This window comes from Silene latifolia, chromosome 4 (assembly GCF_048544455.1).
Source record: "Silene latifolia isolate original U9 population chromosome 4, ASM4854445v1, whole genome shotgun sequence".
NCBI classification, from domain to species: domain Eukaryota; kingdom Viridiplantae; phylum Streptophyta; class Magnoliopsida; order Caryophyllales; family Caryophyllaceae; genus Silene; species Silene latifolia.
Genome location: NC_133529.1, coordinates 15,413,630 through 15,436,732, shown reverse-complemented (window position 1 = coordinate 15,436,732; position 23,103 = coordinate 15,413,630). Strand labels below are relative to the sequence as shown.

At 35.7% G+C, this 23,103-nt stretch overlaps 2 protein-coding genes across 3 annotated transcripts; both read right to left on the bottom strand.

Annotated features, from left to right (window-relative positions):
* Nucleotides 1–140: 140 nt before the first annotated feature.
* On the bottom strand, nucleotides 141–5,947 carry LOC141653094 (protein NBR1 homolog). 2 transcript variants are annotated; one of them, XM_074460735.1, is made up of 12 exons: nucleotides 5,674–5,947; nucleotides 3,619–4,463; nucleotides 3,406–3,523; nucleotides 3,229–3,320; nucleotides 3,012–3,123; nucleotides 2,830–2,921; nucleotides 2,608–2,737; nucleotides 2,286–2,525; nucleotides 2,053–2,196; nucleotides 974–1,684; nucleotides 669–878; nucleotides 141–491 (listed from the first exon to the last, which is right to left on the bottom strand). In XM_074460735.1, exons 1-12 carry the CDS (start codon nucleotides 5,692–5,694, stop codon nucleotides 393–395), a joined length of 2,814 nt encoding a protein of 937 aa, XP_074316836.1. In that variant the 5' UTR covers nucleotides 5,695–5,947; the 3' UTR covers nucleotides 141–392. The 2 variants fall into 2 exon arrangements, with proteins under 2 accessions (XP_074316836.1, XP_074316837.1); XM_074460736.1 differs by having other exon boundaries at nucleotides 2,286–2,522.
* Nucleotides 5,948–8,750: 2,803 nt separating this feature from the next.
* Nucleotides 8,751–11,045, bottom strand: LOC141651111 (uncharacterized). The gene is made up of 4 exons (XM_074458834.1): nucleotides 10,313–11,045; nucleotides 10,094–10,177; nucleotides 9,424–9,728; nucleotides 8,751–9,146 (listed from the first exon to the last, which is right to left on the bottom strand). Exons 1-4 carry the CDS (start codon nucleotides 11,043–11,045, stop codon nucleotides 8,751–8,753), a joined length of 1,518 nt encoding a protein of 505 aa, XP_074314935.1.
* Nucleotides 11,046–23,103: the final 12,058 nt, after the last annotated feature.

Below are 23,103 nucleotides of genomic sequence, written 5' to 3'. Positions count from 1 at the left end.
GTTTATGTTCTCCTCCGTCACTTTTTTGTATGACCCAAATAAATATGGCACGAGTTGATGCAGACATGACCGAGTTTGGTAGACCAGAAAATGACTCGACTTGAAAATGGGTGGAATTTAATCAACTTGGGAGAAAAAAATGATAGAAACTGATGATGTTTCGGTCATTTAGATGATAACATACTATAGTGGCAATCTAAAATGACAAAATTTGGTGACGTGTAAATAACACGGGTAAAATTAAATAACACACAGGTCCGGCTCCAGTCTCACAACCAAAAAAGGTTCAGAAAAATCCGCATGCTAGGAACCAATTATTCATAAGAAATTCTAACCGATAGTTTAAAATAGATAAAACGCTATATATACAGATGGAGCCATTTATGCTTGAACTAAGCTTTCTCTTCAGCAATGAGATCCATAACCACACGAGTAATGCTGCCATTATTCTTTGCCAACAGCTTCTTGTTTGCGTCTTTGTCTTCAAAACCCTGCAAGCAAAATCATACTCCGTCAAGACCTCTAAACAATCTCAATGATCAGTTTAACTACGCAACTTCATGTTTTTTAGCTATATCCAAGTGTTGAGTTTCAGACTCGGCTATGCAAGGTAATAAGACAAATCGTTGTAATAACACAGATAGGAACGCTACTGGAAGTGTACTTACCATCTCCATCAGTTCCTCAAGGATCGGGTCCCAATCAGAATCAGAATCATCAGATAGATCGTCCACAGATTGCTCTGAGTCGTCCTCTTTCTCCAACTCAATTTGTTTAAAACCCATTTGCTCTAGTTCCTCCACCAATTTCTCCGCGGTTTCAGTCTTCTCATTTACTTGCTCAAGGTTGATGTTCTTGTCGAGGGTGGCATTGTTATCCTGCACATTTGAAGCACAAAAGCTTACATGAGAGGGACTCACACACCAACCCATTGTTCCTATAAATTAAATGAGTAATACACAAGGATTCATACAAGATTTCCTGCATCTAAACCGGCCGCCAAAAATTCTCCATCATTGGTAGGATCTGACTGTACAGGGATAGAAGCTTCTGGAATGCTGTCGGAAGAGGCATCAGCCTCGGGATAAGAGACGGATGAGGGTAAAAGTTCTCCATGATTATCACTGGTGGGATCTGACTGTATAGGGGTAGAAGCTTCTGGAATGCTGTCGGAAGAGGCATCAGCCTCGGGATAAGAGACGGATGAAGGTAAAAGTTCTCCATGATTATCACTGGTGGGATCTGACTGTATAGGGGTAGAAGCTTCTGGAATGCTGTAGGAAGAGGCATCAGCCTCGGGATAAGAGACAGATGATGGTAAAAGTTCTCCATGATTATCACTGGTGGGATCTGACTGTATAGGAGTAGAAGCTTCTGGAATGCTGTAGGAAGAGGCATCAGCCTCAGGATAAGAGACGGATGAGGGTCCTACAGGAGATCCAGGCCCGTCTGAATTAGCAACAGGTGGCAAGTCATCATTGATCTCGAAATTCAGGGCAATCATCTGAATCTTACGGTTCTGGTCAACAATGGATGGCGCACTAGAGTTAGTAACTTCAATGTCCAACCCAGGTTCAGCCTTTACATTAGCAACCTCAGGAAACACGGTTTTGCTGCTACTGGGTGGAAGATTCAGGTCCAATGTCCGCAAGGTTTCACGGGTCAAGTCTACAGAATGATCCACCTGAACGAGAAATACAATAGAATGGGTTAAAATGGAAGCAATCAAAGATCCATCTATATGAGCAACAGAGCAACTAACAAAATACTTCTTCCGTCCAAGATTCCAAGTTAATTCAGGAGCAATGACATATTTGCCATCTATTTTACTGCACAACACGTGTTATTGGTGTGCCCTTTATCTGATAGCAATTTGCACACCCTTGTGGTGGGACCCTTCCCCGGACCCTCGCCTAGCGGGGACGCCATCGTGCACCGGGCTGCCCTTTTTTTTATATTCCTGAAAACATTCTCGCTACAGTGGTGGATCTATGTGCCAAAAGGAAACTCGAACAAGTCAGGATGGAACAAACTGTGAATATAGAAACAAACCTGAATCTTGACCGACACTTTCTGTCCAAACATTTGACCCGACACCATCCTCCAAAAAGAGGTGTACTGCCCAGGGAATTCAGGAGCAATGAAACCAACAGCTATGTTGAGTTCTTGGCCGCTATGCACACCAAAAGCGGGAACCTAACATAATTGGAAGAAAATAAATGGAACACTGGGCAAGTATCTGACAACCTAACAAATTAAAGGTTACTAAAATGACATTCACATACCTGTATCTCAACTGAGTCAGAAGGACTGAATTGGTGGAATCGGTCTCCACCAACCCAGATAAGATGCACTCCACGAAACCAAGAAAGTGTGCCATTGTTACGCATCCGCCATATTTTAGTAAAAGGTGTTAATGGAGCCATTGTTGTCCCATTCGGAATACTAACATCCTTAATAAAGCAACTGTCGAGTTTGGGGATAGGATACTTCCACGGCGCCGTCATATATGGGTGGGGGCTCTTCTACAAACAGTATCTAAGTAAGAGATGTTTCCAACAATAAGCAATTGAGAAAAAGAGGAAAAGAAAGGAACATTATGATTACCAGATCAGGGACACAAATAGACCGAGGATGTGTGTATGCCGTGGGGGATCCAATCCTAGTGATCTTAATGTAATCGTTATAATTTCCCATCCATGTAAAACAGGCGCTGCACAAGTCATAATCATATCTTCTGCAAGAAAGAAGAAAGTAAATTAAGCCTCGGCCCAAAATAAAATCTAGCTTAGTCAAGGTCTGAATGCGAATAATAAACATCAATCTTACACTTTAGACTTGAACCTTGATCCACGGATAGGAAGAACCCCACACCGATCACAACTGACACCGTTGTGGATTATGACGCCCAGATGATCAACCTACAAATGAGTATCAAAAGTAAGAAAGATTTCCAACAATACATAATCGAGATAAACAAGAAAATAAAAGAAAGCTAGGAGTATTATTACATCAGGAGCCCTGTCAAGGTGGCTGTATGTCAAGGGGATATCAATCCTAGCATACTCTAAAATATTTCCCGTCTGTGAAAAACAGATTCTGCACAAGTCATAATTATATTTCCTGCAATACAAAATTAAAAATTCAATCAGTAACCTAAAGTAGCCTAGCCCCAATAATTTTGTTTTAAGTAAAGTGCTGAAAAGAGAATCGTAAAAGTAAGCTTACACTTTAGACTTGAACCTTGGTCCGGAGATGGGAACAACTCCACACCCATCACAGGTGATACCGTTGTGGAATATGGAGCCCGAATTGTCAGCCTACAATTGTGTATTAGGTAAGCACTGTTTCCAAAAACACAGAACTAGGAAAAACAAGAAAAAAAATGTAAATTTCGAATCATACATCAGAAGCCTTGACAAACTGAGGAGGTTTGTAGCCCAAGGGCAAATCAATTCGACTGTAATCCATTTCATTTCCTACGCGTAAGAAACAGCCGCGGCACAAGTCATAATCATACCTCCTGCAAGCAAAAAAACAGCTAGAATCAATCAAAAACTTGGGGTAAAATTATGTTATAGTCAAGTCCCAAAAAGCGAATATAAGCATTAATCTTACACTTTCGACTTGAACCTTGGTCCAGAAATAGGATGAAGCCCACAACCATCACAGGTGATACCTGTGTGAACTATGGAGGTCATATTATCAGTCTTGTTCATGTTTCTATTGGGCGGATGAATTTGCTTAAACGACTGTTGAAATGCAGGATACGATTGAAATCCCGCAGCTCTATCATCCTTGTTCTTATTTCCATGAGCACTTTTAGACCACTTGCTAGAAGAAGACTTATAGCTCGAATAAAGGGGGATGGAAGAGTTAGATGGAGCCTTAACAGACACCCCTACTCCAGTCACTTGGCTTCTCTTTTCAGTGCCATCGGACTTTACACCTTCATGTTTCCTGCCATCTGAGCTAGGCTTGGTATCATTGCCAACACTAAAATTAGAAAGAATTGCGTTCTCGTGTAAAACTCCCACTTTTGACGACCCATAACATTTGATAGGTTCTGGCTGGGGTTTTTTGAAAAATCTCAAGGTCACACTTTCGGGAATATCACTACGGATTGACCCATTCTCGTCAGAGTTCACGGTTTTGATGCCATTATGATTTAGAGAACTTCCACTAGGATGAGCAGAAGAAGAATGAGGTTTCTGGTCTGAGATGAGGTGAACAGTAATCCTAACAGGATCAAGACCTTGCCTCACTACATCATGAAGATCATCATCATCTACTAGAGCAACCAAGTCATCATCTTCATCTTTGTATGTAAGACGGAATTGAGAGTCTGATGGTAAGTTGAAAAGAGAACATATCTTCAGCCTCAGACCCTCCACGCTAAGGTCTAACCGCCGGTCTCCATTAATAGCAACATTGAAACGCCTGAGCGTCTCCTCATACTTAACCTGGCATAAGATAACATTAGACAATGGAGTATATAATAACATACCAATAGCAAACTCCAGTCTTACGCAGACGCATGCTAACAACATAATCTTTCATCCTTTGTTCAAAGTTCTCATAAGAAGTAAACAATTGACTGGACTAGGGGAGTAACTGCAACGCCTCAAATTAAAGGTAACTACTAAAGTACTAACTACTACCTCCGTTCAAGCCAATTCCATATGTTTGGTAAATACACCTTACATATATTGAACAAACGTATGAAATTGGCTTGAACTGGGTAATTTATGAACATTCGGAGTATAAACAAGTACTCCTCGTCCCGGTCAATTGTTGTCCTTTAGTTTTGGCACAAAGACCAAGAAAAGAGGAAGGGGTCAATTAATAAGTGACAAGTGGAACAAATTGAGTCTAAATTATTAAATTGGTCATCAAATTCATACTTAAAATAGAAAGGATAACAATTGACTTAGACACCCAATATGAAAAAGGAGAACAAATAAACGGGATAGGGGGAGTAAATACGTATGTATGAAGTGAATCAAGTGAATCGACACATTACTGAGTTTAAATACACTAATTTCATCATCTAATTACGAAAACACGATGGAAATAGTAAATTGTGCATCACCACATCTAATCATACAAATCTACCACACAAATTTGAAATTCAACAATTGATCAATGATCAGTATTACAAAGATAAAACTGCAAGTAATAATCAAGCAGACTACAAACTAAATTGTGATTATGACGAGGTAAAGATGCGAACTTTGACGAAACGAAAATAAAAATCGATTGGAACGGAGGGAGTAATTGCAACGCCTCAAAGGTAACAATTAACTACTAACTACAAAACAAGCAACTACGAACGAAACGGAAACGAGAACGGAAACGGAAGCGGAAACAAAAACAAAAATCAACGAAGTTGACGCTAATTTCATCATCTAATTACGAGAACGCAACGGAAATAGTAAATTATACAACAGAACATGCAATCTCAATCTCAAATTACGTAAATTCAAACAATTGATCAATAATCAGTAATACTAAGATTAAATTGCAAGTAATAATCACGTAAACTAAATTACGATTACGACGAAGTACATTAAAATTTGAATCATAAGTTTGATTAATTGTGCAATTAATTAATCAAAGCAAAAAAAAAAAAAAACCTAAGAAGCGAAAAATTGAGGTTTTCGAAGAATTAACCTTGATAACGAGAGAAGCCATGGATGAAAAGCGAGAGAAATCTAAATATTAGTATAATTTAATTAGTTATATTTATATATATATATATGATGAGAAGATTAGGGTTAGTTGGATTAAGGAGAGAATTGAGGAGAATTGAAATTACAAGGAAATATTAGTGTGAGATATAGAAGTAGATTGTGTAGAGACTAGAGAGAGTATTAGAGTAGAGTTGGGAATCGGAAGCTTTTAAACAACCGTCTTGCTCTCCAAGTTGTCTACCCGTTAAGCTTCCACTTTTATTTGATCAAGCTTTTGGTAAATTTTATATACCCAAAATATCTTAAGCCATATTCTTTTTTACTTAATTTCAGCCGATTTCAGTTCTGTTTGGTTTTATTTAGTTCAATTCAGGTTTTTTCTTCACAAATTAACTCTTAGTTTATTTCAGTTCAATTTAGTTCAGTTCATTTCAGTTCTATTAAATTCAGTTCGGACAGTTTTAATCCAAAAGAACATGGTCTTAATCTAGTTTTTTTTTTAAAATGATTGGAACTCAAAAAAAATAAGAAAATGATTTTGGAACACACAAAACACTCTGCCTCACATATAATTGAATTGGGACCACACAAAACCTTCCAAAAAAGGAAAGAGAGAAAAAAAATCCAACTATCATGAAAACGGAAAGAGGGAAGTAATAAGTGAATAGAAGGGAGTACGTAATAACAAGCTCTTTATTTGAACGTGTTTTCTCATTAAGAAACCAGTTTCATGGTAGGAAAGGACTCAAATCTACCCACCTTACACTAAAAGTCACCAAGGCCTAACACTATTCAAATGAACAGTACTAAACGACTTAAACTCTGTCGTTTCAACTTCCCGATATTGCTGGGCCTTTAATGGTGCTGGGTTTTACAATTTGGGCCTTAATACAAGTTACCCATTGGCCTTATTAGTTATTCCACCTGCAGTTCAAACTTCAAACACTCTTCTCGCCTACACTGAACTCTTTTTTTTATTCATTTCCGTCTTATTCCTCTCCCCATACTACCCACACCTTTTCTCATCTCTTTACTTTCTCCGATCTCTTCCCACACATACCATACGTTTTCCGATTGCTTTCACTTACGCAAACCCTAATTACGATGACGCCACATCCTAAACTATGCTTTAGAAGAGACACCAAATCAATGGCGGAGAGGACAGGCGGCAACAATAACGGTTAATGTTTGTCACTTTTGATTTGGTACCTTTTGATTTTAAGATAGCAGGATAGTTTGTAATCTATTTTTATCATCGTCTGATTTAAATTGACTGGTAGTTTTTATTTTGTCTTCTAATTGATGGGTCCTTATGACCTTTAATTGTGTAGTTGAGATGTGAGAATTGCCGACAAGTTACGGAAAAGGAGAATTTATGCTTCAGTTCGCCCATTCTTACCAGTAATTGATGATGGTATGATTTCTGATTTATTGATTTTTTTAGTTATGATGCTATGAGAATATGAGATGCCATATATCTTTCTTAATTGTCTTACATCATGACTTATGATTTCTAATTTATTGATTTTACTGGGTTAATTTTGTATTGAATTGTTAGTTATGGTTTAGTATTGTATGGATTTGTTGAGAGCTGTAATTTTTGTTGAGCAAAGTGATGTAAATGGTTTTGGATTAGTGGCGGAGCTAGGATTCGAAGTTATTAGGGGAGTTGTGGGGAGTAAAAGTAAGTTGGAAAAAAATGTGCGATAAGAATAGTTTATAAACGGACAATAGAAAATTCAACTAAAAGAGTGGTTCTTTAGATTGTCGGTGTGACAGCTAGACGAGTTGAACATTGAATGTGGGATGGGGAACACAAGAAGTTGTGTTATTGTTGAGTTTATGTTGTGTAAATGTATAATCTAGGAACACAATTGCAGTCGCGAATGTTTTGTTATGTACCTTTCTAGCTACCCACAAACTCACAATAGTAGTCTTTCTTTGGCTGATTTCCGGGTCTTACTTTTATGGGAAATCTGCAATGATAAGAATGTTTTTACGGTTTTACCCACACGTTTAATAATAATAATAATTTGATCCCTCGACCAACTATTTATGCCTTTGGTGAGGTTCATACATGGAGGAGACCCATAGCTTTCACGAGAGCAACATCAAATATTATTGAAGATATTGTGTTCATAACTTTTGCTTCTTATACCTTGTGACAATGTGCTCAAAATGTCAAACTGTCATGTTTGATAGTGCAAACGACGATATTTGTTTTAGTTATGCATTAAGTGAAAATATGTGTTGGATCTTGTTCATTTATCTGCCTTTTTATTGGTTTTTAATTTAATTCAGTTTTTTACATTTCCAGGAAGAGTGTAAGATTGGGCCTGGGAAGTTATACCAAAGTGGTGAGCTATATATCACTGAACTTTTTCGTATTGGTGGTGTAGTAATATAATTTTTTTACGTGCTACATCTGTCTACAATGTGAAAGGTTCTATATCGGAGCAGCATAAATGTATTAAATGATGCGATTAAGGTTCTTTTTCTCATCTTTACTAGTTTTATGCCCGTGCAAATTGCACGGGGTTGTAGTTTAGGGTTGAGAAGTAGGGTTGTTAATAGGAGATGTTCTTTCATGGTAGTATTAATTTTGGAATTCTAGAATTACAGAAAAAAAAAATCTCAAAATTCTAAGAGTTAACAAAAGTAGACAAATTGCAAAGAAATAAGTACAACAAAAAGTTGTTACGGGGTACAATCATAAGTTAATTGAACTATAGCTTCTCAAAAACTTCTTTATACACTACGTTGTTTGTTCTAGTGGACACGCGTTTATCATTATCGCAAATCAGAACCTTCAATCCCTTTTTGCTTGTCACTCTTGAAATAGCGACATAGAGCTGACCGTGCGTAAACACCGACCTTGGAAGATAAAGCCCAACATGTGCTAGTGACTGTCCTTGGCTCTTATTTATCGTCATTGCAAAACACACCGCAACAGGGAATTGTCTTCAAACCGTACGGAACTTACGAATCGGATGAAGTAAGTGTAATACGGGCAATATGCACTTTATCGCCCTTATGACTACCCGATAAAACTGTTGCTCAAATCACACGTGATCCCAAATCTGTCACTATCAGTCGAGTGCCATTGCACAATCCGTGAGATTGGTCAATGTTTCGAAGAAGCATAACTATAGCACCAACCTTCAGCCTTAATTCGTGATTTGGAAGCCCCGAGCACTTAATAGAGTTAAGAAATTCTGTGGTGTACAAATCACGGACCCCAATATTACTCTCATCTTTACTAACCTCGTCTGAGCTGAAGTAAATTTTCTCTGTTGCATCTATTCGAGATAATACGTAGTCGTTAACCAAATCAACGATCTCATGTGTAGGTGCAAGAATGGCCCTCTCCTGAAGATACTCGGGATTCGATAGTTGATTCTCGAGGGATGGGTAAATGGCATCTACAATCGAAGCGATAGGATCTCCGACGCTCTTTGAATCAAAATGTCATTCGGCAACTCTAATTCAACTTCCCCATCATTCGGATCTCCAGCTTCCCCGTCTCCAACTTTTAGTATCCATTCTGAAAACTCTTTTATCTGAGCAAGTTCGGAACACGAATCTCCGCCTCGAAGGAGCATGTTTTTTGTCAATTTCAGCACCTTGTATGAATAAACAAATATGTAATTTCTGAGGTTATATAGAGTAAATAAATTTTTAACCGTTACATATGGAATAGTTAATTCAAAACGTGCATTTTTTTTCGTACCTTGCAAGCAGGCCACAAATTTGAAGCACATAGTGACGCATTCACGATTTCCGATCTGCTGCCTTTAGGGATAACGGGAAGTATTTGTCGAAAATCACCTCCAAATACGACAACCTTACCACCAAATGGTTGATTGATATCTCCGTCGTTCGAAAAACGCATGACATCTCTTAAACTCCCGTCAACAGCCTCGAAAGCATATTTGTGCGTCATTGGTGCTTCGTCCCATATAATAAGCTTTGTCCTAATTAAGAGTTCGGCTAAATCACTTCCTGGTTTAATCCTTGAACACGTAGAATTTTCAACTACATTGAGTGGGATACTAAGTCTCGAATGAGCGCTTATTCCACCGGAAGTAAGGTAGCCGCAATTCCGCCGGATGCTACTACAGAAGCACAATTTGTCCTCTACTTCTCAATGCCACACATAAGGTTCGCCAAATAAAAGTTTTACCCGTCCCTCCATATCCATATACAAAAAACACCTCTCATGATTATTATGGATCTGCGTCCATTATCTCATTAGACAACCCATTTGCTCGTTAGTCATGGAAGATAAAAGGTGCACATGTTCTTCCCCTAAGGAAACTCTGTCATAAGATAGCTCGTCGGATACTAACGTGTTCACGGGATGAGGTGTGGATGATTCGGGAAAAGGCATGTCTTCAAACCTACGTAAGCTATCGCACGTTGAAGACATGCTTCAATATCTAGCAATGCATAATTCTTAAGTTCATCCTCCGTTAATCGCAACGCTGTGAATTTAATAGGCGCACACCATTTTAAAAGTATATTAAGCAATTATTACACGGTAGTGCTTAAATAAAAGGGGAGTTAGTATAATATTATATGAATTTACAAAATCACAAAATGCTCATTTAACAACTAACCTTGGTTTTGAAGCGCATTACGTTGTTGATATAGGATGTCATCTGAAAGATGCTTCCAAGTTTTCTCCCACACTTTACTTGGCATCGCTATAGCAGCAGACAACAATAAAGTGACAAAGAGGTTTCTTAAATAAGACCCGGAACCCCAACGGCTTGCTTCCTCTATAACATCAATGTACTCCTTATCATCTCCAAGCAGCCCACGCGCATAACATGCACCTCTGAATGTAGGATGCAAAACATCATCAAACCACCTTAAATCCTCATAAGATTTAGGACCCTTGACGAAATTTAATAGAGTTCTCATATAATATAGTTCACCACAATTAGGGGAAACATTATGCATTCTTCCAAGAGCAAAACCACTTTTTCTAGGATGCCAAGCACGTTCTTCTTGTTTCCACACGAATTTCGTCGGGAACTGGCTATATAATAGTTGTTGTGCTTCCTCGCTAGATTTATTACAATCCATCCAAGCCAAGAACTTTGTCATACCGATTGTGGGATTATCGATGACTGAATCAATAGGGTCTTCGTCGTTAAAAACAACGCTTTGCTCATCAGGAAGGTGAAAGCGCAATCTTTCAACCGGAGGAGTCCTATAATGTATTTCAAAGCCAAAGATTCTCCACACGGCTTCGCATGCTGAGATATAACGACAATCATGGAACCTCTGTATCTCATCTATTTGGTCGGAATTCTCCTCGTTTCGACGACGATAAGAAGATTGCATTGTGGCTCGATCAGGCCCCTTATTTATGTACTTGAACAAATACTTGATTGATCGAGCTTGATTACACCATTCGACATTTATGTGGGCACGATATTTTAACAATAATTGCTTTAATTTCGTCGGGAACTGGCTATATCATCTCCTTTTAAATAATGTTTTAAAATAAAGCAATAAAATTGTTTTACTTTTTACAATGTTTTATCTAAGTCTTCAAAATTGAATTATAAATTTCATTTGTAATTAGCGTAATTGATGCATGAGGGTCAATTTGTCGAGTATTGTTGTAATCCAGTATGTCCTATAGTTTAACTAAATTTGAGTGCCCGTGCAAATTGTTAAACCTGTTTTTATTTAGTCAAACGCATTCACGTTTGTATAAATCGTGCACCACAAATCATGGATATTTCAACCCGTGCACGTTTAAAATGATAATTTTCACCCGTTCATTTGGTACATGTTAATTAGTGAAACAGGACGAAATGAAAATTGTGACCTGTGCAAATTTTGAAAGATTTAGTCAAATGGTTAATTATTCAAACCCGTTAAATTATTATACAAATATATAATAAATAAAAAGTAAACAATATTGTTACATAGTTCATAGATTTTATTAGAATGCACTATAAATAACGTTATTATTTATGGTGCTTAATAAAAAAATGTACTATCAATTGTACGGGTTTAATATTTGAAAATTTGTTATTGTAAAAAAAACTAAAAAATAATTAAAAACCGTATTTGATATGGTTTTTTTTATCAGAAACCACATCAATTCAAAAACTCGTGTGCCCTAAGGGTTTTTCTAACGTGTGCCCTAAGGGCACACATTAATAACCCATTTATGGTAAGATTAACAACAAATTCACTTGAGATACTCAAGTATATTCTCATTTTTACCATATTTAATGAGAATATGTTGTTAATCTTATCATATATGGGTTATTAATGTGTGCCCTAATAATAAAATGTTTCAGGTATCATCCCAGCTTTTACCCATGTCTTCTGCTTTTATTTTATTTTAATTATTTGACGTATCTTAAGTTTAAGATGAAATAACCGTCTTAAATGAGAATTTGTGTAAAAATAAGTACTCTATATTTTAACCTACCTATTTAGCCCATATAAGAAACCTAAACCTCAACCCATTATAAACACATGGACCATTCTCTCCAAATAACCTCGTTGTTTCATCCCCCTATGGCTCAAAATCCCATTACCCAACATGAACCATCAATCTCTCTCACAGTCTCACACCCTTCCGCCGCTCTCACGTTTACTCTTTATAATATACAAAATTCTATAGACCTCTTTCTTCCTTACTCCATATCACCGTCAAGGCCTCCGTTAAATCATTTGATCTTCATACATCAACTCATCAAGGGTAGATTATAAGGATTTCGAAGAAAAAATTGATGGATCTTATTGCAGACGATGTGAGGCTATTAAAGACGATAATCCCACATTAGTAATTGATATTTTTGTATATGCATATTTTTCATTAACACCTTTTTTGGATCATTTTAATTTTAATTTTGCCTTTTTTTAATTCTACCAATTTGTCCAGACTTTGATTTTTTCATTTCGTACAAATTGAACACTTTTTAATTATTTTAGACCTTAATTTCAGAAATTTTTATGTGAATGTTCAATCATAAGCTTTTTGTCATTTTTTTCTAGTTTTGTCATTTTTTTGTTGATCTATTACCCTATTTTGCGATCGTAGTATACTACTATAATAATTTGTGTATATTAATTGTAACATTAATTGTATTCTAATTTAATTGGATTTTTTTCAGCCATTTATTTGTTGTTTTTTATTCTTATATTTTGTATAGCATATTCATGTTACAAATAAATACCGAATATAGCATTAGCAATTCTCCGCCGTCATATCTCTATGTAAATGAAAAATAAAGAAATGAAAGAGGTTGAGGCAACGTGGGTGGGGGCCATTTTTTAGATAAATAAAAGAATGCACTTTCAACCACAGGCTGACACGCCAGCTCTGTGGTTGTTCGTTTAATAGATAGGATCCTATGTTGTTACTATCTTTATTCCTCCACGGTACCCCTTTAAGACTAAAAAAATCTCCATAGACTATAACAATATGTAGCATCCACTTTACCACTCACATTTCACTATTCCACGAGTCTCAAGTTGAGGTCTGGATTTCGAAGGCCCAAAAAAATTCCCCTACTTTATCCGTTGTCATAGCATAAGGCTTGTGTATGATGCTCAGTCCCAACTTTGGTCTTGGGTGGGTCTTGGGATAAAGTCTGCTTAGTATGTCAGGTTTATTATGGCCACTTTGACCCTGATTTCATGGTGCTCTTCTAATGTAGACTTGAGTGGAATTAATATGTCGAGAGGCATATGTTGTGCGTGTTCCCTTACAAAAGATTAAGGATTCAGTGATTTAGTTTTCCGTTCTAAATGATATTGTTGAGCATGTTTTAAATGATAGGTTGGGAACTGATCGGCAAGGATTACGGAACAAACTAACAAAGGCACCTACTCACCTTGCTATAAAACTAATCCATGCATTTGTTGGGTAGTTAAATTGTTTCATATTTTTGGTGAGTTGTACACAGAAGAAGATATAGTTTGTCTCGTGTTTTAGAATAAATGCTCTCTCGTGTTTTATGGATCATTAATAATCTCATTTAGATTTGTTGCGAATGACTCATTCTTTTTATCATTTTCTAGGGAGGGATAGAGTTACGCATAACATGCTGGGTGACATTCACACTCATTGCCTCATCGGCGAAGCGCTAAAGTAGTGAGAATCAAATGCTTGGGTTAGTCCTGATATGGACATTATTTTCTTTCACCTTGAGGTATTAATTTGTACTATTTGAATTCAAAGCAAATATTTTTGCTTTAGCTTTTTGATGCAGTTGTAGTATATATTAAGATAGAATTACAACAGTACCTAACTTTGACACTAATGTTGGAAGACAATAATGGATGGAAGGAGGAATTCATTACACTGTTCTTTAGCAAGTGAATCTGCACTTATTTCTTGAAGTTTAGCTCATAGAAACAATGGCTTCTTGATTGATAGTTGGGCGGATAAGAGAAAGGAAAAGTCTTTGGTGTTTCTGACACATAACTTTGTCAAGTTGTTCATCTGTTCTAATAATATGATTAGAACTATATTTTTATGTAGTACTTGAATAATATATTATATTATTATATGCCTCAAGTATTGTCATCTCACTTTAAGGTCGAGCTGATCTCACTTGATGAAGCAACAAAGTTCTTGATTGAAGATGGCTATGGGCGCTGTTCAGGAAGTTGATGTGAAGCAAGTAAATCTCCTTTGCACTTCCTCTTTTCTTCATTAATATTATATATACGCTTAACTTTAATAATAGCATGATAAATAAGATTCAAATTGTGATGTTCAAGGGAGAAAGGGGAAAGGGGTTGGTAAGTGAGGGAATGGAGAGGTGAATGAGTGGTAAAACAGGAAGGAGGGAAATGGAGAGACGAAGAGAGGACTCAGAAGGAGAATGAATGGCTAATGAATGGCTGAGAAATTAGGATAGGGTGAAGAATGACAGTGTGTAGTTCGTTGAGCATTAGGTTGAAAAGAAAAGGAATCCCAAAGCTAATGACAATTCGAAAACGGGCTAAAAAGCAATTCATCGCACAGACCCGCCAACACAAGACCATTACCCGCCCAATTGAGTTCAACTATTCATCACGAGAACACTATTCATTTGAATAGTGCCCCCCTTAGCCACTTTTATTAGTTGTGTAAATGTGTAAAAAAATACAATCAATTGATCCGACGCCTTCTTTGAACCTTTGGATGTCGAGGGTAACGGAGATGAATTGTCCGGCTTAGACGAAGAGGATAGAGTTCCCAAAGGTGGAGAGGGAGGATGGGATCTTGAGGATCTTGACCTTCTGTAGTAAGGTGTGTAGATATAGTTTAAGTTTTGAGAGGGGGAATTAGTTTGAGAGTGAGAATAATTAAGGGAATAAGGTGGGTTAGAATGGATATGGAAATAGAAAGGACAAAGGAAGGAGCAAAGATGGAGATGAGGAGTTAGAGGTGAGAGAAACCTTCACTGTATTGAAATGGGGCACCTTAATTGAAAACTCATGTCCTTCTTGAGAATAATTGAGGGGAGAGGTAAGTTGTATATGAGGGGATAAAACGTAGAGTTTCAAAGGGAAAATGAGCATAGTAACATGGCTCGTTACTGTTCATTAGGAATAGTAATAACAAAAAGAAAGAGTCAGAGTAAAACGGTTTGACATTCTTGTTTTAGATTGTGGAGCATTTAAGGGATTGATTGAACAAATTTGTAGGAGTAAGGGATAGGAGAGGAATGGAGTTACGGTCTTTTCCTTTTAAAAAATTCCAATTGTCTTCAGATTTTTTTTTTTTTGGTCAAAGGGACCTAAGTTGCTAACCAAACTATGAAAAATGTACATATGCCCAGTGTAGTGTGGTAGGTTCCTGGCCGGGCCTTTTACATGGACAAACTTTAGGCGGTCATTATTATATTTTAAGGGTAAGATTATTGGTAGTCTTGAGACAAGACTTTGCTAAGTCTTAAGACAAGACTCACTCAAAACTACCAATAATCTACCAAAGTCTTAACAAAGTCTTAAGTTAAGTCTTGGAAATCCAAGACTCAACTTAAGACTTTGGGTGAGTCTTGACCCTACCGTAAAGTAAAATTAACCAATGAGTAAATTCTATGTGTCATTTATTTTTTGAGAAAAAAAAGGAGTAAAGTGGAAAAGTAGAGTCTGAGGTGAGTCTGACGGATAATGTATTATTGAAATTCAAGTAATAAACGGCCACATTAGTTGTGGTTGTTACTACATTATCTATGTGATAATAAGGTGAGATTAAGACGTGAGTAATGAGCCATTAAATCAGATATTAATGGTCATTATTTCTCTTAATTCATCCTCTTGTAACTGCTCTTTTAGAGCTTTATAAATTGGATTGATTCTATGTGAATCGACATACAATGACAATACACAACAAATAGAAAGATATACTATCGCTACGGTTAAGCTCTCCATCAAATTGGAGCTTTGGAACTTGGGGTGTGAACACATACGGTGACTCTAGTAGCCACCGGTATCGGTCTCGGTTTCAGTTCGTGGGCAGAAAGCGGCACGTCGATCATCGTACCTATTCCGCTATTAAGGTACGCATATTTCTTACAGTGGTATCAGAGCCGATCGTGTTTGGCTTCTGTCCCGATTCTTAATAACATGATTAAATTAAAATTCGTATCATGTTTCTCCGACCATGTTACTTTTGTAAACCGACATCTATGAATCATATGTTGAATTCGTTAAGAATGTGTACATATCTATAATTCATATGTTGAATTACATTTCTGACTCATGTGATAAATTTACTCATGATCAGGCTTCGTGTATTTCACGGACCACCATTGATGCTGCGCAGAGGCGCGTATGTGTCACGCGCCCACACCGGCAAAGACGCGTTGAGCGCGTTAGTCGGCTCAATCGACTTGTCTAGCACCGATCTATGTGATGGTGGTTGTCGATTAAGTTTTTGAGATGGCGTCAGATTTGAGTTAATAATTCTGGTTATGAACGATCTTTGTGATCGTGGCTATGAATCACCAATATTGGCTTCTATGTGGAGTTCTCAATATTTGTGTAAAAAATGGAGATTGGTTCTTCGTTTTTTTTAAGGAAAGAAATCCTTGTTTTAGTTGTTTACAGAGGAAACAAAAAGGGGTGTTTTTTTTCTGTTTTCTCGTTTTCATTTTGGTAGGGGTGAAGTTTTACTCATCACTTTTGTTTCTGATGTTGTATAGGTGGAGTCATGTGTTTTTTTTTATATAAATATTTGTGGAACTCTTACTCCATTTGCTTTATTGTTTATGACTGTGTAAGATAACATGGGAATATTGTTGCCAGTTAGACATAATTTTATTGTCCTATGGTTTTACAAATTGGTAACCCGTATAGTATGTACGAAGTATATTTATATGCATAGTACACTGCCTTTGCTTGCTTGTGTTCTTGTAAGGTGTTATAAGGCTATTTGATTATGACTACTTTGTGTAGTCGGTAATGTGTCATGGGTACTATTTGCATTTGAATATTATTATGTTTTCTGAGTTGTGGCGTCTGTTGCACAACGTAAGACCGTATATATTTATAATTATGGTGAATATGTTTCATCAATAATTGGGTAATGTAAATTTGTTTTACATACCATTGTTAATGTCTCAGTGACATTAAATAATACTAATTTGTTTAGTCTTAATTTTTTTTTAGATTATGTAAATTCGTTTTACATATTATAATCATAATGATATTAAATTTTGCTAATTTGTTTAGCTAGATTTATAAATGTGTGGATATGTTCCTTACAAAGTTAAACGTGAGTCATATAAATTTGTTTTACATGATTTTAGTTACACCCGATATTTTATGAATGTGTTTCATACTCCGTTTATATATTTGGGTTTGGACCACGTAAATTTGTTTTATGTGGGTAATAATATCTTTCGTGATGTTAAATATATTTTATGAGTGTGTTTCATAAAATTTATCTTACGTATAAATGGTAAATATCTAAGTGATATTTTACAAGTCACGTAATTTTATCCTTGTTTGTAAATTTTAGTTGTCTTAGTGACATTTTCTGTTTTGAGTTTTTTGGCTAGCAGATTTATGGGTATGAGAAATACTATTATTCGACTCCGTGTTCAATTTAGTAAATGCTACTCATTACTATCTCTATATTGTGTTTTGCAAGATAAAGTTAGAACTTGCGAATCTGTTTCGTTTATTTATCTTGTGAAATTGTGTAATTTTGTATTACATAGAAAAATAAATATCTTATTGACATTTGTTGTTGGTGATATTTTATAACTTACATACAAGGCTCATATTTTAGTGATATGATAATTATTGTAAATTTGTTTTACAAAATGACTTATATCTTTCTGATATAGGGTTCTTGTAAATTTATTTTACGAAATAACTTATATCTTCGTGATATATTAGATTATTAGTTTATGTAAATGTGTCTTACATAAATGATTTATATATTCGTGATATATAATAACGTGTAAATTTAGTTTTACATGTGAGATGAGAAAGAATTGAATACATAGTAGTTGTGTATCAATAAGTCATTAAAACTATCATATGTGTTATGATCAAGTTTGTTTTAACGACACGCAAATTTGTTTTGCACAGTGTTTGTCCAATATCTATGTGATATTATTATTCGTGCTAATGTGTTTAGCCGATATTATAAGGGTGAATAGCTAATTTTGTTTAGCTGTTTTTTTTAAGGATTAAGTGATTTAGTTTCATTTAATCTTAAGCTGTTAATTAAATTATTGAAATTTCTCGTTTATGGCGTTTGTGATGATTATGAGCTTAGCGAAATTTTCGAATGAACAATATAAATGATGGGGTTTTAATAATTTAATTTGGATTTTTGCCTTAATCCGTATACTTGTGTTTGACAACAAGTGTTTTTGGTGATTTGTTCACCATAGTGATGCGGTTTGAACTTTTGATAAATAGAGTGATAAGATTTTGTATCTTATTAATAATCACAATTTGGAGAAATTGTGATCACTATTACATGATCGAGGTTAAGTATCTTACTAATAAGTAGGATTATGAAAATCTATGTTTTTTTTCCAGTATTTGTTCAAATATAGTAAGCTTGATCCATGCAAAATTGTGTATTTTGTATGTAGACCAATTAAATTAGTTTTGAGATGTGCCTTACAGCTTATGTAGCGTAAGACTAGGTGTAAGTCAATTTCGTTTTGATGTGGGGTACAACAAGACTGTGTGTCTTGACCCAAAAGTGTTTTAAGGATTGTCGTCGTTTTTTTTCTTACGTGAGATAACGATGAACCTTTTAAACACGGGATTAACTGACATAAGGAGTTATTTTCTCATGGCGATTCGTTTGCCATTTGATTATGGGATAAGGAAAAATGGAAAACTCTTGATGTTTCGTTGTCAGTATACTCAATCCTTAATAAAGTCTCAAACTTATTAAAATGGGAGAAGAATTTGTCTTGGCGTTAATGACTCCCAAAATGATTATTAATGGTCTATTTTTTTTTTCTTACTATTAAAGACAAATATGCGGTATTGTTAAATATGTTTGACTTAGTGTCGACAAGAGAATAATGTGGATATAATATTAATTTGGTTCATGATAGATTCGAGCTAAATGACATCATTTCCATCAATTCGAGTTACATGTTTTGATTCTTGCATCTACTGCTAATTCTTGTCCTTTGTGGATTTAGAAACAGAGCGGGAATATTTATAACTCGTAGTAATTTAATCTATTGTTTGTCGATGGATTATTCAGTTTTAGTTATGCTAAACTGTGTTTCAAAGAAGCTTTGTGCTACTTTGATATGTTAATTCTCTATGCATTTGGAGTGCATGATTATTTTTCAATAATTAGTTTATTGGAAATCACCGGATTTTTATTTAACCTCTTGTTAATAGTTCATTATGGCTATGTGTTTGGTCATAATGTATATGTTCACCGCTTTACTTTGTTTATCTGTTTTGATTACATGTTAATATACGTTTATTGTCTTTAACTTTATATTTCAATCTATTTTTATTTTATTTGTGGGTAATTAAATGTTAAGGAGCATCATGAGACCATTTTTTTTACCTCTAAATTTGAGATGATTCATGCCATATGGCCGTGTATTCATTGTTCTATCATTTTATAACGTGTTTGATATGTTCAAACATTTTATAATAGTGAAAAACCGACTTTGAATTTAGAGTCAGAACTCTTAGTAAATATGTTGGTTGTGAATAACTCTTTGATATGTTCAAAGTGTAAATGAGGAAAAATACGTGCTTTGATCTTACAATTCCTAATCGCTATGACAAGAGGTTGTTTTAATTGAGGAATTGTACATCACTTGACATGGTTAATTAAGTGAAGTATGACATTGATCAAGTTTTCCTTCTTTTGGTTTATAGGAGGATTCCTTAAATGTGTTTTAAGGGAATTTTATTCGCTCCAAAATAAGTTTTGGATAATATAGAGGTTGGTCATTCATGTCTTAACATTTGTTAGACTTTGTGTTTAAGTGACCCACAATATATATTCACTTGGATGTGTTCCTAAGTGTTCGGTGAAGATTAGTAGACTTTTGTCTTGTATTCGTTACAATGCAAAAACTATCTTTTGGTGAGTGGGAGAATTTGTGATCTAACTGAGACACCAAGGATAGTTTAACTTCTCTTCAGTTTTGGATAGTGGGAGTAGTCCCATGATCCAAGGTAAAGATGAGAGTTTGTCTACTAAAGAGTAAACATTAACTTGTATGTCAAGTTATAAGGATTAACATAAGGTCGATCCTTAAGATATTTTGCTCATTATGATAGTGGGAGTTGTCCTAACTATTCAGTTGTTGTTACCACTTTTAGTAAGTGGGAGCTATCACTTTTAGTAAGTGAGAGTCTTCATCAAGTAATAAAAATGGATGGTTATTCTGAGAGCATATAGACATTGTGACAATGTGTGTTTATGACAGTAAGGTTTAAGACTATTATGAGATATGTTCTCAAATGTTCGGATCTGTTCCGCCTTTTCTTCTAAGTTTTGGTCATCTATTTGGATTTTGTTTTCAAATAGATGTAAGGACTATTTTCTCGAATCAAGGTTCTCGAGAAACCTATATATGTGGATATGTCAATTGAGTTTATCTCAAATGATTAAGATGAGAAATCTTAGTGTCCTTTAAGCTTATTCATACGTTGAATGATCTTTCATATATATTCAAATTTCATAAGTCATTTGTGTGATGATTTAGTTGGAATGGTGGAATTAATATGGTTATGTCAAATTATAAAGGAGAATAAGTTCTCTTTGTTAATTGATGACGATTTGGTATTTAGAAGAAAATAATATTTTGGTTATGTCTAAACCTACGATTAAGCGCAAGAAATAATTAGAGTATTATTTCTTGTTCTAGTGCAGTTGTTATTTTGATGTGTACCTTGTTTAGTACATAGTTGAACGTCAACTTTTATGATTGATAAGTACTTTGTTACGAAATCGATCCTATACACTACAATGATATGTAATCAAGTGATTTTAACTTTTACCTTTGTGGTAAGAGTAGATTAGTTCTTGTGTAGGACTAAGTGTTGTCATCAAGTAAGGTTAACTAACAAGATGGTTGGCGCATTATTTTATAAGATGTGTTCTTAATTAGTTCATGTGTCGAGCTAATTATGTGAAATAGTCAACTTAAGTTTTAATCTTGTTGAGTTGTGGACGTGTTTGATAATGGACATTTTTGGATTAAGATTTTGTATCTTTTGAAAAATGTTCATATGCATTCGTTGCATGATAAGGCACATATAAGATATCACCAAGCTTTTAGATTGCCTAGTCACACAGGTAATCGCCTTGACACTTATGTAGTGGGCAAGATGAGACTGGGTCACTTAACACTTAGTAAGTGTTGAGATTATCTTTGTACATAAGTTGTATGGAAAAGATATTGACTCGTTATAGAGTCGCCTTAGTAAGTCTAAGATGAGACTTTTGTAGTCGAAGTATGAGAAGACACCCTATTTTCATACTAAAGTTTTGAACCGAATCACAAGTTTCAGATTGAATATTGAGTATATCAATCTAGTGGCTTGGGTTAGATACCTGAGTAGTATCTAGACTTATGATTCGCACGACATAGAAGCGTGATATGCCCATCATAGTGGGAGCTATGTTGTGACACATATATCATACTATGTGTGTTTTGTCGACCGTAAGGAGTGACAGATGATTCCCTAATCTGTTGCTGTGTGAGCCCTTTTGGACTTGTGTGTCCTATTTTGGTACGAATCCCTTTGACTTGGAGCTGTGAGATGAAATTGAGATTTGATGTTGCTACTTTAGCGTGATTTCGGAGAATTATAAAGTTGTTGGTTCAACGGGTCATGTTAGGAAAGCAGTCTAGTTGAGATGGATTTTCATTAGTGTCTAAGGAATGATCAATTCAACTACACCATGTTAAGCCCGGCCGGCGGTTATATTGTGTATATAACTACGTGACATGTCATAGCATAAAGGGACAGTGTATGCTACGGTGTTGTTTGAAGGATCTGGGGAATCATTATTGTGAAAGTGTTATGTCAGTTTGATGGAGGCTTAATATAACACTACTTGTTACATATTGGTCGCACGCCCCATTTTCCTGTATGAGACGTGGTTGATAGTTCTTATTGAGTTGTGTTTTTTTTATGTGCTTGGTTGGGTGGCCAAGTGGGAGCTTCTTACTTGGATGTGTGGCCGAGTGGGAGTATTGAAATTCAAGTAATAAACGGCCACATTAGTTGTGGTTGTTACTACATTATCTATGTGATAATAAGGTGAGATTAAGACGTGAGTAATGAGCCATTAAATCAGATATTAATGGTCATTATTTCTCTTAATTCATCCTCTTGTAACTGCTCTTTTAGAGCTTTATAAATTGGATTGATTCTATGTGAATCGACATACAATGACAATACACAACAAATAGAAAGATATACTATCGCTACGGTTAAGCTCTCCATCAAATTGGAGCTTTGGAACTTGGGGTGTGAACACATACGGTGACTCTAGTAGCCACCGGTATCGGTCTCGGTTTCAGTTCGTGGGCAGAAAGCGGCACGTCGATCATCGTACCTATTCCGCTATTAAGGTACGCATATTTCTTACGTATAAAGTCTGAGGTGAGTCTGAGGTGGGTCTGAATAATAAAGAAACAATAAAAGTTAGTGGAAAGCTGATATGGCAGAGTCTTACTGATAATCTCACCCTAACTTCTATGCTTGGTTGAAGTTGGTTCTTTCCGCCAGTTTCAGTTTATATTCTGGTTTACACTGCTAGCTAGCTGGACTATTGTAAGAGTCTTACTGTCAACACAATCTTACGATCTGTGTGAAAATTTCAATTGCATGAATTTTTGAAAAAGAAGTTAGCAAAGGCAAAGGAGGAGGTTCCCTCCCGCTTGTCACATTAGTGAGCTTGATCGGGATG